Source organism: Cydia pomonella, chromosome 14 (assembly GCF_033807575.1).
Source record: "Cydia pomonella isolate Wapato2018A chromosome 14, ilCydPomo1, whole genome shotgun sequence".
In the NCBI taxonomy this organism is placed as follows: Eukaryota; Metazoa; Arthropoda; class Insecta; order Lepidoptera; family Tortricidae; genus Cydia; species Cydia pomonella.
In genome coordinates this window covers 9,607,371-9,626,973 of record NC_084716.1, presented here as the reverse complement: position 1 = coordinate 9,626,973, position 19,603 = coordinate 9,607,371, and the positions used below count along the sequence as shown (strand labels likewise).

The following is a 19,603-nucleotide window of genomic DNA, read 5'->3' as shown; positions in this document are numbered from 1 at the left end:
TAAAACTTTACTGTAATGTTCAACGGCTTCCTAGTCTGGTCGGTATTCATAGTGACCCTGCAATGAAGGCTTAAGAAGATCGATAAGGACATTTTCTGTTGGCATAAACTATTTGTATTATTGTATATACCTAATTGTTTCGTCAGAAGTTATTTATATTTGTATGGGACAAGGTCGATTTGAGTAAGATGGTCCCATTATATAATACAATACAAATATTCTTTATTGCTCACCAATATGAAAAGAACATAATATTAATATTTTCTGTCAGTATTGTATTTCTATAGTATTTCTTCGACAGCAACTTTTAAAAGTGAGAAATGTTATTGTATCAAAACAGTTTATCTTAATGTTGGCCATCATTTACGAATTTTTAAGATATCAGGCATCGGGTTTTACGATATGTGTGTAATTGTGTATATAAAAAGTTTTTAATTGATCTTAAAACTAACACATGAGGTGCAACTGACATACCGTGCTAGATGGTTTTTTTTAATTAGTTATTAAGTTTGTTTCAAAATTACAAACAAGTACTTTTACCTGATACTCTGTAATTGTTCAAATCACGGATTATGTACTGTTTCTTGTCTAGTAATAGTTTAAACTCACTTACTCCCACATCAATCCGGAGGTCGTGAGTTAAATAGTCATCGGCATATGCAATCCATTTTGGCGTTAGAACGTATCAGAATAAGATGTATTATAGGTTAAGTTTTATTGTTTTACGAAATGAAGTATTGATATTATATTGTCCTTGTAGGAGGCAGCAGCTGGCAGCCGGGCGCGGCGCCGACGCGGGCCGCCGCCGCCGCCGCGCCGGCCGCGCCCGCCGAGCCCGGCGCCGGCGCCGGCTTCCAGCTGCAGAAGCCGCCCGGCAAGCGCGGCAAGCAATGATATTGGCGGTAACCGGGGCTGACGGACCGACGCGGCCCTGTGCTAAATTAACCTGAATATATACTAGCTCAAAATACCATTAAAACAATTTGGCATTCTCGACTTTTAACTGAAGAAACTGCCCGGATAATGTGAACAGGGCTTAGGACTGACGTGGCCCTGTGGCAAATAAACCTGATTAAAGACTAGGTAGCTCAAAATAAAGTCAACCTGTTAAAACTGTCGACATTCACCGAAACCGGCTCCGACTTCTGAAGATACCCGGAAAATGTAACAAGCGAGGCGGTACCCCGGGCTTAGAACTGACATAGCCCTGTGGTAAATAATCTTGAAAATAGACTAGTTCAGAATACCAACTCAACTTGTGAAAACTATATAACGCCGATAGGCCGTTGCGGCGTGCTCGCCGAAACCAACATCGACTAACAGAAGATGTAAGAAGCGATAGCCGCCGTAGCCGTAGCCGATATGTAGCCGCCGTGAAGGTCAGAATCTCGACGACTCAAATAAAACTTCGATTGATAATAAAGTGAAGTATAATCTTCCAAAAGGTACTGGCTTAGGGTTCTTGCCAAAACTAGAAAGTGGGTGTTGATAGTATGGTCAAAGTCCACTTCCACGATGAAACCGTTGTTGGTCCTTCGCAGCCTTCAAGAAAAGGGCAGACTTGACCAACAACGGGTTCATCGTGGAAGTGGACTTTGACCATACTATCAACACCCACTTTCTACAGTTAACCGTTTTGGCAAGAACCTTGTAAAGCAGTACCTTTACGGGTAACGGGTAGTAGTAAAGACTTATGGATTTATATTCGTGTCATTCACAAAGACGCGTGCCTTAACTCGTACTTTCATGTTATTAAAGATTAGATTTGATAAATCTGCGCGTCAACGTAGATGACACGAACTATATTCATAAACGCGCTACAAGCCTCAATTAGCTATTAATGGTTTGTCTTTATGGCTTTGTAAGAAAGGGATCAAACGTAAGTTAACTAATTGATGCTTTTAAAGTTTTATAAATGAATTCGCGTACGCATTATATAGTTCAGTCAACGGACTCTTCACTTTATCCGTCGGAGACATGATTATTCATTGATATGCCGACAATTTAGTAATACTATTTGGAGGACTTAAGAATTCTACATAGTGAAGTTCGCTGTGTGTAGTTTATAGTAATAATTATCTTATTTGTAACACATTCACTGTCGGCAGCCCGCTAGGTGGGTTCTCTGTTCGTAGGCGTTTTTCGCTACATACGGTCGTGCTGGCACTGAATGTGTTAATTATTGTGTTCATAACAAATGTACCAAATAAGTAAACGTGAGTTTAAACGTTTCATATTTAGACGCTTTTGGAATAACACGTTGCCAGTCTGGTTGTACCAACCACAGTCGAACAACTGATTATGTTTGTATAAAAAATATATAAGGTTTTCCATCGATATTACCCTTCTGCTGTGATAGCACGGTCGCCTTTTTTGCCGTCATGTCATGCGTCACTTTCGCACTTAAATACTTGTTAGAACGTGACAGGCATGCTAACAGACGACAAAGAGGCGACCATCTTAGCCCTACTGATTGCATAATTAGTATCTTGTAAATATGTGGAATGTAGAAGGCTGCGTAATTTTTATAAAATGTACGTTACGTCTCGGGGGACGAACACTAAAGTGATTTTTATTATTAAATTTATTAATGCATATTTATACATGTGCTCATTGAAAATTCTCTATTACTGTAAAGAAGTTCAATATCATTTCTGGTATCGACGTATCGAGCCTCTTCATATCATAAACTTTATTAATAAAGCACACGTATACATATGGAGTTAGTAAAACCATTAGCATAAAACACTTGCATACCTCTTTGTATGCGGAGCTAAGCTAATAACTTTGCTGACTGTATATCCTACACAATATGTTATGTAAAACAGTAAGACCGACAGTAACCAATGGCAATGTTAATGTCAAAGCCATGGCTGTAATATAAATTTGTTACAACTCTTAATTTATGTGAATCGGAAATATACAAAATAATTGTTAATTTTATGTTACAATCAGGTAATGGGTGTGCAATAACGAACTGTTTTGACTTGATTTTGAATTTATAGTTTTATAATATAATTTCATACCAAAAAATAGTTACTTGGCTGGCGCGGCGACCCAAAATGAGTCGTGGCCTCCAACACAAGAGCACGCCATTTATATAAATATTATAACAGGGAATAATCTGTAATCGCTGTTTACTTCTCATTCTAACAACCTTATAAAGGTAAGCAGCGATCATATGTGACGAGTCTTACGCAGCGCAGCCCAGGTAGGCTTGCTCAATATTCTGCATCTTTAATGCACGCCTTGAACCTAGACTTGTGGTATTTCTCTTGTAGTACAATCATTTGAAACTTTACCCTTATAATTTCATGCCTACTTATATACATTAATACCTGAGAAGAGAAGAAGTTAATTACTCGAGATATAAATTTAAACTTAAAATAGTATTATTAGTTCAAATTTCTTCAATTTTATATCTCGAGTTCTCAACTTCCCGCCGCGTAGGGAATTATTGCACGTGAATTCAATAGGGGCTACTGGTAAGGTAAGACAAATAAACCATTTAACCTTTCATTTTCATATGGTGGTCAAAAATCGTTGGTTCAAATCTCAATTTTGCTGTATAGCAGAAATAATCGTAGAAAAAAGGCGACTAAAAATAAGAATCCTTATCAATCTCAACAAAGACAGACAAGAGGTTAATTCCTTAGAAACAATATCTTAAAAGTTGAGCTGTAGTTTATTTTGTGTAAATGTTTTATTTTCCGAATCATTAATAGTCAGACTTGTAATGTAATAGTGACATCTGCGGAGGTATCATGGTCGCATTTATTTTTTATCATTATTTTTATTTTATTTTCAATGATGAATCTATAGTCCGATGCAAGTCATGTCTTAAAATATTTTGCAGTACATATGGTGCTACTTTAGCGCACTAGTGCGAAAATGAGCATATTACGTTACTATGTAGAACATTTAAAGGGCCATATGTACTGTAAAACGTTGTACGATACATGTGCGAATAGGTAATTCGCAACTTGTGTCGATTTAAAACACTCCCTTCGGTCGTGTTTTAATTTATCGCCACTCGTTTCGAATTTCCTATTTTTCGCACTTGTATCGTAATGTACTATAATGTTTGAGAAAACAAATTGGCTTAGGAAAGTGTCATAGGTTGTTTTTATCGTTTCATACAGGTTCGGTGGTGTTGGTTTCTTTTTAATACATTAAAATAAGACGAATAATTTTTTAAAGAGTGAATAAACAAATATATATATATTTTATTAATAATAAAAATACATGTTTAATGTTTGAAGAAACGAGTTTGGGTTTGCTTGGAGAAGTGTCCTGCGTTGGTTGGTTGGTTTTATTGTTTCGTTGGTGTTGGTTTCTTTTTCATACATAAATTGAAACAAAATTCCTTTAAATAATTTGTGATAAATATATGTATTTTCAATAATCGTCGGGGGTATGTGGGAAAATTGCTTGAATTAACAAATAAAATGGTAAAATTTTGAAGAAAGAAGTTTGGGTTTGCTTAGAGAAGTGTCCAGCGTTGGTTTTATTGTTTTATAGATGTTCGTTGGTGTTGGTTTCTTTTTCATACATAAATTAAAACCAAATTCCTTAAAATAATTTGATATAAATAATTTAATGATCATTGGGGGGGGGGGGGGGGGGGGAATGCTTGAATAAACAAATAAAGTTTTTTTTTTATATAATTATATGTTTATTTTTTGCAGAAACAAGCTAGGGTTTGCTTAGAGAAGTGTCCAGCGTTGGTTTTCGTTGGTGTTGGTGTCTTTTGTATACATAATTTAAATATTTTGAAATATTGGTTGTATAAGGTGTAATCATGTATTTTAAATGAAGCAAACATAGTTGGAAATAGGATATTTTCGTCCATAAATAAAATTTCATTTTGGATTAGTGAAGTGCCTGGTTTTATTACTAGTTGCATTTTTGTTCTCCTGGGAAACCAGCACTTTGGTATTTGTACTTACACAATTTTCGTCACAAAAATATTTCATACAAAAAATGGGACCATGAGAATTTACCTGATACTTCTTTCAAGTCGGGGAATAGGAAAACATTGTGGTAATTTTTTGATTCTTGAAAAAGTTTAAGTATATTTGGGTAAAAAATGAAAAAAAAAGCAAAAATAAAAAGAGTTAATTCAATCATATTCGTTATTGTGTTCATCGTTTCTTGGATTTCTACGTTAAGGTCGTCTAGAATGTCTTGTTCATAGAAGTTGTCCTAAATTTCTTCGTAGATATTTATTGTGATAAAATTCGAAGTTGTCCCTACAACTTCCTGCTGCTTTTCAAAGTATTTTTGGGCCATTCAATTTTGTACATAATATAAAATAATTCGTCAATGAAATTCATATTATTTTATTGAAATTTAGAAATCAGTTCATGAACCATATTCGTTTGACTTTTTATTAAATTACTTTGAAAATCGAATGATTCTTCGTTCGTGGTGTAGCCTATTTAAAAACCAAATGTTTCAGTGTGTTTAGTCTTCATGCGCTCAAGTTTGACTCTAGCAAGACTAAGAAAGATCATGTAGTTTTTTTATGTTATCAATTTTTACGTCTTGAGGTTCATATTATTTCACGTAAAAAGCGATGGCAACTTCATTTTATTTATGCTCAGTCTGGCTCAATTTACTACTATAAATAAGGCATTTTTGCTGCTCTGCCGTAGTTAAAGTGATGGTTATCCTTCTCTTGGACTCTTTCTACTCCCTAAGATGTGGCATAATCCAGCGAGGGTCCCAGCGTGAGGCTGCAAGGGGCACAGGGCTACTGACGGAGTAGATCGCTCATCTCAGGTCCCGGAGGCTCCCTTAAAAAATAAAATATAAATGTTTTATTGCCACAATACAACAAAAAGACAAGTTTAAAATCGTTACTTTACCAGAAATTATGTTAATCGTTATTTTTGTTGCTCATCGCAAAAATGTACAATGGATTTCTGTTATATGAAGGGACTAATATAATATCTACTGTAGGGCTAAGATGGTCGGCTCTTTATCATTTGTCACCATGCCTGTCACGTTCTAACAAGTATGTAAGCGTGAAAGAGACGGGCATAGTTTCAAGTGATTAAAATGGAACCATGCTGCCACCGCTGTCTCTATATACCCAGGGATAAAGAAAGAAAGCAAGTTTACTTACCACTATATTTAATGCCAGTTATACAGTCGCGTCACTTAATTATATTGCCAAATGTCTACTTAATAATAACACAGAAATACAGATCTCTTTACCACATGGGTGTTGTTATAAAAATCTGTAGATATTATTGCCGTTTCATTTGAGATTTTCGAGCTGACGTACGATGTAAGGTGTTTTCCATTTTCATAACTCCTTCATTGTATATACTCCTCTAAACTTTAGAGTCTAAAGAAAATAAGGGCCAATGAGTTTTTTGGCTGTAACTTAAAACATACTTCTTTTATGTGATATATTTTTTTACAATAATAAATGGCATTCTTTTTTTTTTAATGTAAGTGTATTTCTGTAACCATTAACGAATAAAAAAAAAAGAAATTGAAGTTTTAATGAAAAATACTTATTTAAAAAAAATTAAAACTTAGAAATCACTGAAAATTAAACAAAAATGGCATTAAATCACTACGTAACACACACTGTTAGTAACGGGTATGTCCTCCTCTTTTAACATTACATTCTTGCACCCTTGAGTGCATGCTTTCGATCAAGTTTTTCACATTCTCCTCTGGAATAGCATCCCAAGCCCTTTTTAAAACGTTTATGAGTTGCTGCTGGTTGTTAATATCTTGCTGACTCTCCCTAACAAGTCGTTTTAACTGGTCCCGTTGTTGGCAGGCCATGGTAAGACATTAATGTGAGCTTCATCAAGTACAGCTTTAGTCGCTCGAGCTGTATGAGCACGGGCATTGTCCTGCATCAGGATGAAGCCAGGGCCCACTCGCTGTGAAAATGGGATCACGTGGGAATGAAGCTTTCGATGTACCGCTGTGCAGTTACGGTACCTTCATTTAAAATGACCTGCTCCGTTTTCCCGTGTATGAGTAGTTAGGTAGTTACAGCTTCTGCGGCAGCCCGCGGCAACCTGCGAAGCAGATTTTTTAAGGTTTTTTTGATCGTTTTTTTGCTCTATCCTTAATAGATATATGCTTTCGGTTTATGTAACGTATAGATTTCCTGAGACCGTAACCAGTTTTTTACCTCGTCTTTGTTCATTCTACCTTGCATTGCTATAACTAACTTGTCAATACTGCTGTAGCCAGCTGGATTAGAAACATCGTAGTAAATCCTATTGATATCTAATAGGGGTTCCATCTCTCCCAATTAGGGATTGCAATCTGGTCCGGCGGATCCGGTAATCCGGCCGGATCCGGCACTTTTTAACAACTACCGGATCCGGTAAAAATCACCGGTCCGGACCGGATCCGGTAAATTAAAAAAAAAACTGCTGTGCGTTTTAGATGCGGAAAAGGCGACGAGTGAGAGGTATGAAGTTAAACAGAACATAAAACGAATGAAAAAGTTTGAATTTAGTAAGATATTTTTATATATTTATTATGACGATAAATGGGAACAGAAGAGGATTTCTTCTTCTTTCATGTTGACGGTACGATATGACGATTACATAAATACTATAATAGAAGGAAAAATTAAAGGATGAAGATGCCATGGAAGGCATTTGTAATTTATGCTAAAGAGAAGGTTAATATTGAGTCATAACTCATAATGTTGTAATAGGAGATTAATAGTAAACAAATGAGCAAAATTAAGTCGGCGGTACTCTACCGACTAGAGTTGGGCTCATCAATATGTGTGAATGAATATATGATATATATATAGTTTACTCCGATTATATACACCGTGACCGTTAATAACCCGAAAGATTTAAACCACATATTTTTGACGACTGTACGAGTTAATAATGTTATATCAACATGGGTCTAATTATGTGTCTTAATTAAATTACTATTTCAGTACGAATTAAATCTTATTAATTGCCCGCTTCTTTGTGAACAAGCCTTTAGGTGGGAATCTCAAGTTGAAGAACAGAGAGCGAGCATGACACTTCACGAATCGCTCCGAAATCATGCGACGAAAGGCGAATGGCGTGACTTGTATTCCATGAATGACAAGAAGTGTCAAGTTACGTCTAGCACGATGTTTGTGTTGAAATTATTTTTATTTATTGGCACCACAAAATACCACAAATACTTACATATGTATCCAAACTTTATTAGGTGCTACGACATTAAAATGCTCTTACATTATTATTGAAACGTTGTGTCTTAGGCATCTTTTTTTTTGACTAACAATCACAACCATAAATTGTTAGGCATGATAATATTCGAAGGAAATCATACTACTTATTTTTTTACATCATACTTAATTACCTCTTACCTCACACAGGAAAGGGACTTTGTTGTAACAGCGATCATGCTTACCTGTACCTACAGTAAAATAAACAACAACATGAAACAGTTACGCATTTTTATTACGAGTAATTTAATGAATTAGATTTTCAAAATGTGTACCGCCGTTTTCAGCACAAATATTCAATCTTGAACGGATTTCATGATTCAAGTTAACATAAGTGTTCTTGATTTCTTCTGAAACCGTTTGAATTCTTATTAACAACTCTTCTCTGGAGTTCACAGGTGTTGAGTAAATCTTATCTTTCAGAGTTCCCCATAGAAAGAAATCTAGCGGAGTTAAATCCGGTGACCGGGCAGGCCATGCTAAAACTTCGCTCCCACGGCCGATCCATCTCTCGGGGTATTGTTGGTTCAGCCAATTACGAACATCCAAGCCGAAGTGGGCCGGGCATCCGTCGTGCTGGAACCACATAGTTCGTCGGGTTTCCAAATCGACATCTTCTAGCAGGTCGTTTAATTCATTATTTAGAAATAATAAATAGTTGTGAGAATTCAGTCTATTTGGAAATATGACTGGACCTACCTATTATTTTATTCCCAACTATTTCTAACTTTTGATGTATCCCAGCATTGCTTGCACCTTTTTCTTTTAGTACGGCCACCCTCAGGTTTAGGCAGGTGCGAGGGATAGTGAATACCCTGATTATTATTAATTTCGCCAGGTATACTCAAAGGTGGCGGTGGCAGCAAACTTGTAATAACGGCTTCTCTGAAGTTATAGTAACTAGTTTTACCATTTTTAATGGTATATAAAGAATAGGCATTCAACAATAACATTTGAAAAATGTGAATGCCTACTTTTTTGTACCATCGCATTGTCTTACCCTCGCACGTATAATATGCGAGCATTTGGTCCTGCTTATCAACACCGCTCATATATTTATTATATTCAATGACCATTTCTGGTTTTAATGTTATCTGTCCCCTTTTGTTTGTGAATGGTTTTAGCTCTGGGGACAGTTTGGTGCTGATAGTCAGGACGTCACGTTTGTCGTGCCATTTGCACACACATATACCCTCTCTATCGTATCTATAAATGCTGCCACCTTTTTGCAATTTATGTGTGCAAACATCTTTGGGATTATTTTTTCTTTGGGAACGCAAAGTTCCTGTGCAATTAGTGTTATTTTGCAACAGGAACTTTGCGAGTCCTACACTATTATAAAAATTATCCATAAATATATGACGACCAGAATTCAAGTGCTCTTTTAAAAGTTTTGACACTACCTTATCTGTGTGACCTTGCCCTCCGACTTCTGCGTCTCGCTTACCCCTGTACATATGTACTTGGAGTGCAGTACCAGCGGGAGTTGCCAATACGTATAATTTTATGCCGTATTTGTGGCGTTTTCCCTGCATATATTGCCTAATCCCACTTCGGCCTCTTGATAGAATCGTCGATTCGTCAATGGATAAATTTTCCCCAGGACTATACAAATCAGTCATTTTTTCATTAAAATACTTAAACAATGAGTCTAAATTATCTTCTCCAAACTTCAAACATCTAAATATAAGTAAAAATCTGTTACAAGACATGTAATCTTTCGTAAACAAATTGTATAAGCGATGTCGTCTCCAGTAATCGGAGTATCGGTTTAATTTTATGTTTCCCATATGGAACAAAATTCCCAGAAATATGAGAAACTCCGCGACCGTCAAAGGTTTCCACGCGTGAATGCGACCATTAGCAAAGCAGTTATTGCTAATAAGATTTGTGGCAAACAAGTTTATGGCCGTAATTATTCCTTCTAAAAACTCTACAGTGAAGAGTTCTTTGAAAAATCGTACGGAGTAGTGCATCCTTCAGACACCCGTAACTCTTCTGTACCAGTAAACAATGGCTTGTTCGCGACGTTACGAGGTTGATGCAGAGTCCATTCCGCGCTGTCGTTCGTCACTGGGTCTCGTCTCGCGGCGTCCCTTCCCCTCTCTGCAAGCATTTCTGCTTCTTCGTCGCTCGACGAGTCATCTACGTCAACATCCCTAAAACAATAAATTAAATCTTTAGGGGTGATTTTAGATATTAGTACTACTGACACAACTATACCTAAATCGATCGGTATACAGCAGCGATGTTATACGTATCATAATTATGATATATGTATCATATTTCTGGCCACCGTATCATTTATCATAATGATATCATTATGATACGCGAAAATATCATAATTTTGAATGAATATTTTGCGTTACTCTAATTTTCGCATTAACGTTGTATTGTATGGAAATAGTAATGTTTCAATAATGTAGTTTTTTATCCGTAAGTATAATATAATATTAACGTAGAACGAAACGCTTTGTTATTCCGTGCTTCGATTCGATTATCGTATCTGTGGTTAGTGGTGAATGGTGAGCAGTGAAGGCACCTAACGTAGCAAAACTTATAACTTGACAATTCGCGCTTCTTTTTCGCTCTTGCGATGCGATAGTAAAGTAAGAGAGGTGAAGATAGATCGAAAGTCGCAGTACTCGTCGTTCGTAATAAAATAGATACGCTGGTTTCAAAATTTCAATTTGGCGCCAGCTTGTCGTCAGCAACGAACTATATTGAATGTATAAAAAATAAAATTATTTAAGTGATTTTGTAGTGTGTTGCTGTTGATGTAGATTTATTGATTGCTGTTATTCTGGGTGATTTACAGATCTAAGAAAAAAGAAAAGGTAAGTTTTATTTCTAATATGTCAGGCAAATACAGTAGATCTGTATCTAACAACTTTGTTTCTTAACAAATATTGATTATCGATGGTTGAAAAGTAAATAAGTGGATGAAAAGGTTCATGTACGTAATATTATTAGCTTAGACAATACAATTTAAACATATTTGAATGTTTTACTTGAGACAAGTAGGTTAAAAATAAACAATTGTGCATTCAAGGTCATGAACGTACTATATACATTGATGTACTTATTTTAATCCTTAATGCAATGAAATAAATTATAATCCTATGTTGAAAGTGTACGAGCCCCAATGCAGAAGAGTTCGGCTACTATTTAAAATTGAAAGTACCTTTTTTTCAAAGTCAAATCTAGTAAGTAATTTTAGTAGCATAGGAGCAAGAATTAAAAAAGTGTTGTAATATTAATCAACTTTATTTCCTATATAATACAACAAAAAAATATTCATGTATTGCAATAAAAAAATACAATTCTTCTATCAACTACAACGCATAATAGTTCGGCTATCGATCTTGAGTACGCAAAATAGTTCGCCTACCACTTAGTTGTCTCGCCTTTACTCTTAAGAACAGCCTTGATCCTCAATGGCATCGTCGCTACCAACTCTTCGCACTCTTTTGGGGTTATAGGCTCCCAGACAGCGACGATTTTCTCTTTTAAATCACTTTTTGACCTCGATGGAAACTTGCGTAATTTTTTTTTTTCATTTTCCACCACAATGTTTCAATGGGTGACAAATCTGGACTATTCGACGGCCACTCCATAGTGGGGATTCCTTTAGACTCGAGCCAAGTCTTCGTGGTCTTCGCAGTATGGCAAGATGCCCCGTCTTGTTGAAAAGTGTAGACATTTTCATATTTCAAGCTTGGAATAGATGGAATTAAACGTACAAATTTGTCAAATCTAACCTTTAATAGCATGACAATATGAGCCAAACCTTGCGTCTTCGGGAATGACACGATCTATAATCCGTCTAATTTTAACGCATTATCGTTACACTTTAAAGGACCTCACAACGTCCCCAACGTTAACTGTCTTTTTATTAAAATCAGTACATACATATTATAAAACAAAGTCCCCCGCCGCGTCTGTCTGTATGTTCGCGATAAACTCAAAAACTACTAAACGGATTTTCATGCGGTTTTCACCTTTGAATAGCGTGATTCTTGAGGAAGGTTTAGGTGTATAATTGGTTAAGGTTTTGCGTAAATTGGTTGAACTCCCCGTGAAAAGCCGGGGCGGGTTGCTTGTTCGAAATCTACTGCCATTGGGATCCGTGTGGTAATCTGGTAATTTTACGATGTTTTCCTTTTACGACAAAGCGTAACCTATATTTACATCAAATGATATTTCGCACTTAAAGTTTTAAGAAATACAATAGTAATAGTCCGATTCCGATGGTTCGGAATGTGTTCGACGCTACCACAGAAACTGGACCGCAGACGTCATTCCCGTCATTCGATTAGGACCTTGAACTTACCTAATATCTTCATAGCAAGATATTACCTATCAAATTATTTCAGAAAATATGGCGTCGTCTGATTCGCCTGATAACGAGGATGAGGCACATTATTCAGCGTCAACTTCAAAAAAAGAAAAGTGGCCGGGACACAAGACCAAAGACGCCAAAAGTACCGCACAGCATGGGAACGTGACCCAGAATTTTCGACTTGGCTTAGACCTTACCCAGGAGACAACAACATGGCTAAGTGCAGTTGGTGCAACAGCTCATTTAAAGCAATCATAAGTGTAATTAAATCTCACAAAAGTAGCAAGAAACATAAATTGAAGGATTTAGCACGCGATAATAGTTCGACAAGTACTATAAAACAATTCATAAAACCCCCTACCAATCCTCTCGAAAAGGATATCACCAATGCAGAAATTAAAATTAGCGGATTCATAGCAGCTCACAATATACCATTTTTGGTCGTAGATGACTTAATCTCATGCTTGAAATCAGCTCTACACGATTCGAAAATATTAGAAGGTAAGTTAGTAAGTAATAAACAAAAAAAGGATATATATGTATATATATATATATATATATATATATATATATATATATATATATATATATTACTTAGTTAAAATATTTACCTAAAGTACATTATTACATGCTCTAAAGTGTATATATAATAAGTATGTATTTTATTACAGGTATACGACTCAAGAGAATGAAAGCAACAAAAATCGTTACTAATGTCATAGGCGCGTCACACAAAGAAGAAATTTCCAAATTATTAAAAAAAAAATAAGTTTTCGGTGCTAACGGACGATTCAACAGACGGTACCAGCGTAAAAACAGCCTGCGTTGTCGTCAGATTTTACGATGAGGACCTAGGACGCATAACCAGCTTATTTTGGGATTTAGCCAACGTATTCCCAGAAAATGACGACAACGCAGCTGAAGAAGGTGCCACTGCCAGGCGATTATATAAGTTGCTGATCAAATCGTTCGAAGAGAGGAACATACCCCTGCACAACATAATTGGGTTTGGATGTGACGGTGCTAGTGTTAATGTTGGGGTGCAAAACTCTATTGCCAGTCGTTTAAAAGAGGCTTGTCCTGGCATCATAATAATGAAATGTGTCTGTCACTCACTTCATTTGGCGGCAAGCAAAGCTTGTGAATCAGGCGCGGATACAAGATTTGGCTTAGGGGGGGGCCATTTTGAGAAAATCATATATTTTTGCACAGAAAATAAGGTAAAAAAAAATTTACTCAATTTAGTAATGTGAGAGCCAGGGTTTTAGGGGGGGGGGGCATTGCCCCTATGCCCCCCCCCCCTTGTATCCGCGCCTGTTGTGAATTACACATGCCAAGGAGCTGCGAGGATTTAGCGAGAAACGTGCACAATTACGTACAGCATAGTGCAAAGAGAGTAGCTTCTCTTGCTGTATTTCAGAAATTTTTAAACATATCGGTGCACAAAATGTTACACCCGGCACAAACGCGTTGGCTCTCACTGCTCTCAGTTAATGAAAGGATGCTAGAGCAGTGGGAGGCCCTTCGTCTGTATTTTACAGAGAGACATTTGGCAGAGCGAACTTTAGCGGCAGAATCCATTTACCGCTGGCTTTGCGACCCATTTATAAAGTTATTTTACCATTTTCTGTCTTGGATTCTGCCTAAAGTTACGAAAATGAATGCATATTTCCAATCCGAATCCGTAATTATATCGTCTTTGGCGAGCAAGATGGAAACAGCATATGAAGACATATTATCGACGTATCTACTTAATGATTACGTACATCAAACTCCATTACACAAAGTGAAACCTGATAATGCAGAGAAATTTATTCCCATTAAAAACATGTATCTGGGAGTATGTGTTATGGAGGCACTAAAACAACCCGACGTGGTTTCAAGGCCTGACGCCATTGATGACTTCTATTTAAGATGCCGTAACTTTTTAATAAAACTTTGCCAAGGCATCCAGGACCGGTTCGATTTTGACGACCCGCTGTTGAAGCTGTTGCCCATACTACAACCCTGCATGGCCCTATCAAAAGCGGCACGTGACATTCACCCATCATTGTTGCCGTTATGCGACACAGTCCCACGGGCTAAACCCAAGACCATGGCGTCAATGCAGTTTCTCGACGACGAGTACCGTCGTCTGCCTATGGATACGTTACCTGCTGATATTTTAAACGAAAAAGAAATAGACGTCTTTTGGCATAAGATCGGGCAGCTGACAGACAGTGAAGGCGTAAAAAAATATTTCGAACTGCCAGCCTTTGCTGCGGCAGCGCTCAGCCTTCCACATTGGAACGCACAATGCGAACGCGTTTTTAGTAAGTACACCCTAATAAAAACTAAAATGAGGAACAGGCTGCTTACCAAGCACGTGGAAGGATGTATGCTAGCCTCCCAAGCTATAAAACTGCATAAAGGTTGTTGTGACACATTTCAACCGACGGCAGATATGCGCAACCGCATGAGCTCGAAATCCCTTTATGACAGCAACCAGAATACCGATGCTGACGAAGACGCATTGTTTGAGCGCGTATTCGAAGAAACTAGGTTGCCCTAATATTTGTTTAAATTTTAAGTCTATCACGGTGTAATTGCTTGTTTTAACGTATAACATAAAATTATATAAACGTAATATATTATTTTTAAGCGAAATTTTAAATTGACGTGTAAATGTCGCGGACAAATTAGTGTCGTCGGTGTCTAAAAGTTGATTTGCCGTGCTACTAAAGATATACTTTACTTAACTCTAAAATTCTCTCACTCGCTCTGTCTGTTGTTTAATTTCCTTTAATGTAGGCAATAATAATAACTAAGCTCACCCCACACGGACGGAGAGTTAGTGTCCTGATTCTCGATGGTCATAAAAAAATCCGTGATTTTGTCTAAACCTGAGATCCTGCCGCAAAACACGAAAATCGAAATTTTGTTATCTGCCTCTTTATCACTCTTGCAAAATCGAGCGATAGAGATAACGAAATATTGGTTTTAGTTTTCGCGATTGCCCCTCTGATCACCGAGAATTAACTTACTTTCTGTCCGTGTGCGGTGAATGAGCCTTAAATTTTAGATACATTGCGAATTCAATTGATTGATCAAAAAAGACAAAAACACGATGGTATCCGAAATCACATGCGATATGTTGCAACGTAAGTAGACCGGAGGTACCGTACGTTAAACCATACAACTACAGAGAACTATATTCTATAAAAACATCTGTGGTTCGAAAATTAATTTTATTTTCTAAATATATCACTCTAAAAATAAAATGAAGTTTTTATTTAAATTTGTAGTCATAGAGTTGATAAAGTCTGTCAAACCATTTTCGTCTGTAGAAAAAAGCGGCAAATTAAAAAAATTTAGGCGCGAAGGGTTATCGTCCCATAGAAAATTTGAATTTCGCGTCTTTTTCTGCTAACAAAGTCGTTTGACCGGCATATATAATAAGTAGTTGATAAAATAGAAACTAGAGTTTATTTGTGAGACTATGCTGCATTCAAAGAGCTTACCGACCTTACCGTGAAGAACGATTACTGGGATTTCTGTATCTGCATCTCTATTGCTCGAACATGCAAGAGCAATACAGAGGCAGATACCGATTTTTGATTTTTAGATGTTGGCGCGAATACTGACGTTCCCCAAATGCGGGCGGCATCCCTCTCTTTTACTCCCATTAAGGCGTAATTAGAGTGACAGATAAAGATGCCCTCAATTTGCCAACTTCGGTGTTCGCGTTAGGTCATCAACTGTCACTTCATTACATTTTATTTCCATAATACCTAGATAAAATACAAATTCGTAACAATGATTTGTTTTGTGTATCAGTAATACTCATTACAGTGCAAATATATTGGACCAACTCATGTGTCATAATTTTTTTTAGAACATCATAATTCTGGCAACCCTGTGCAATAATTTCTATGTTGGCATCTAACATCACTGGTATACAGTGTCTCACCAGGAAGGCTCTAAACACTATACGTACTATCCGATTTAGTTTAATACTTATTGTATTACAAAAAAGAGGTCTAACTCATCATCATTGTTATGGTTAAAAATGAAAGGAATCATTAAAATTATGGTTACTTAACTATGATGAGCTTAAGAGTCGCCAGGGGGCGTATTCTAACTTTAAAACACGCTCAGGCACGATCCAACTCCAATGCAAATCCAATGCAATAACAAATTAACAACACAACACAGCTAACGCCTACACGTCTGAATCAAAAATGACGGGATTTGCTTGAAAAATACTGCGATGCAACTACAATGTAACTTCAATATTGGTTGAGTGTTGGAGTTATGTTTAAGACAGACTGTGTTGTTAATGTATTGTTTATACATTTTAAAATTAGAATACGGCACCAGGACGCTCGCGTTCCCATACAAACGTAGTTCAGCTCTCATTTTAAAACGACATGCTTTAGAACCACGAAATTTGGTATGGGCATTCTAGTAGTACAGGTCTAGGTCGGTAATTCGTTTTCGTTGTTAAAAATTGTAAAACGAAGAAAATACAGCCAGTTACAAATTTACATACAAAAGTTATTATTTTCTTTGTATTACATTTTTTTGCAACGAAATTTTGAAAGCAGCCGCATGGAATTGAAAGGCGTTTTTTCGAGTCGCACTGTTTCCTTCACGCGATAAGTTTTCTAAGGCTTCCAATATAACAGGAAAATTCTCCTTAAATACTCTGATAGTTTTATGTTTCTCACTCCATCTTGTTTCGCAGAGCCTGGCAATATTAGGTACCAATTTTCTTCTCAAAACAGATTCCCGAAAAAAATTTATAATATCTTTAGTGGTTCCCATGGTGTTTCGAATTTCAGGAAGAATATTGAGATCATTTATTACCAAATTCAGTTTATGGGACGAACAATGAAAGAACAATGCTTTGGTATATTTTTTGCGCAGGATCGCTTGTACTCCACCGTCTTTTCCGGACATCGTCGAACAACCGTCAAATCCAAGACCAACGCATTTTTCAGCAGGATTAAGGTCTTCTTTTGTCAGAAACTCATCGATGCAATATGCAATAGATTTCGCATCCAGACCTTTCAGCTCAACAAATCCGACGAACATTTCTTGGACCTCATTGACTTATATCAAAATATCGCAGCCCAATCGATAATTGTTCAGTACCGGAAATATCAGCTGTTTCGTCTGCTAACACACTATAAGCTTCTGCTTCTTTTACTTTTTTCACAATGTCTGCCTTAATAACATCTCCACTAATTGCGATAATTTCATTTTGAATATCAATCGATCGATAGCTTGCATTCTTTTTCCCATGCTCAATGTGTTTCTTCAAAACTAAATCTCCCGCGTCAATTCGTAGCTTGTATAAGTCCTCGAGAATACCTTCGCCATAATGTTTTCCTCTCAGAGCTAAGTCGTGCGACCCGCAAAACGTAATGCAGGAAATAATAGATGTTATAATTTTTCGGTTTTCTTCAATAATGCCCTGGGAGTATTTGTTGAGTTGTAAATCTACAGGCACACTTCCAAGAAATGATTTAGCGGCTTCCAGTGCCATCTTATGGAAGTGGGTTTCCATGGGCTTTTTGCAATGCTCGTGAATATCTTTAAACTTACAAAACGGCCTTATGATAAATGACCCTAATACGCCTCTAAAAGAATTTGGATTTGGTGGGAACAACGTACAATATTTACAAAAGGCTCCTTTTTGGTGCCTGGAATAGGCCAACCATGGAGAATACGTTTCCAACCATGAATAATTGAATTTCTTCTTTAAATGTTTAGCGTCTTCCGCAAAGTCATACGTCGCAGACGGATACCAAGTGTTTTCAAGCAATTCTTTTTTCATTTCAGTCGATAACATTGATGCTTGTCCAATAAATTTACCGATGTCATTTTCGTTGCAGTCATTTATCGAAGAGTCGGGAACTAAGTCCGGTTCTTTGGATGTGCTAGGTCTCGTCAGGTCACCCACGGAATCATCGCTGTCACTGCTTGCTCCTTCAGGTTTCTTTCTTTTTAAAACTGCAAAACAAAATATTTGAAATAGCTACAACTTCTTCTGGTCCGCAATTCACATTAAAAGCATAAATGCGCTTCAAGACGGCGGCAGGCTCGAGCCCGCGCAAGGACGAGCGTCAACGATATTTTATATATCAACAGAGGGCTGAGAGCTACTTCGGGCGGTTTAGGCTGGTTTCAGAGTTTCGCCGGCGGCCAGCGCCGGTGACACGGGCGCGCTCGGGCATCCTCGCTCGAGCACTCTAGAGCGGGCGCGACAACACGCACGCGCCGGAGTCTCAAGCATACGCGAGCCGACTGTGCCGAATCGGCACAGCCGATATTCATTCATAAAATTTTCTACTTTAAGCTATGGTAACACGGTCCTATTTTCGATTGAGCCATTAAATTGATCAATTTTCCTTTTGGTTTAAACTGACGACCCTTAAGAATCGGATATCGTGACTAGAAACGGATTTTTTGCGATTTTAAAAACCGATGCAAAATCAGCATTTATAATCAAATCAATTGACGTTATTTTACGGACGGAAAATACGAAAGCTAAACGCAAGTGATACTAAACACACGGGCAGTGGCAACGCTAACGCACGAATGAATGATAGACAGACGCTAAAACAAAGGCGGCTGTGCGGGGGTCGCGGGCGCCGCGCGGTTACATGTTGCTTCCCCCCTCCCCCTCTCCCGCTTCAACGATAGAGTAGACCAGGCGGAGAGTAGTTGAGCGTACGGAATATTAGGAGTGGAATTAGTGAATTCATTCGAGTTTCGACGTACGGGAATGATTGTTCAAGGCTTGAACTTCAAGCAAATCAACTCAAAGACTTAAGGTCACAGCTCATTAGAGCCACCCCGCACCCGACCCTCACCGCCTCGTCGCTAGGCGTCCACTCGTAGTCGGCAGGTGGACCACGGGTGGACGCCGCGTTGTCACCAGTGAACCTCGCGTGGTCATCGAGTGGACATCGCGTCGTCAACGAGTGGACCTCGCGTGGTCAACGAATGAACCTCGCGTGATACACGAATTTCCGAGTAGTCTACCAGCGATT

At 37.6% G+C, this 19,603-nt stretch overlaps 1 protein-coding gene across 1 annotated transcript in view; it reads left to right on the top strand.

The window, feature by feature from the left end:
* LOC133524905 (nuclear pore complex protein Nup58-like) overlaps nucleotides 1-2,943 on the top strand; it is a 35,327-nt gene extending 32,384 nt beyond the window's left edge. The window contains exon 13 of the mRNA XM_061861067.1: nucleotides 761-2,943. Within this exon, the coding sequence (XP_061717051.1) occupies nucleotides 761-894 (134 nt within the window). The 3' untranslated portion in view covers nucleotides 895-2,943. The remainder of the gene's footprint in view (nucleotides 1-760) is intronic.
* The last annotated feature ends 16,660 nt before the right edge of the window (nucleotides 2,944-19,603 follow it).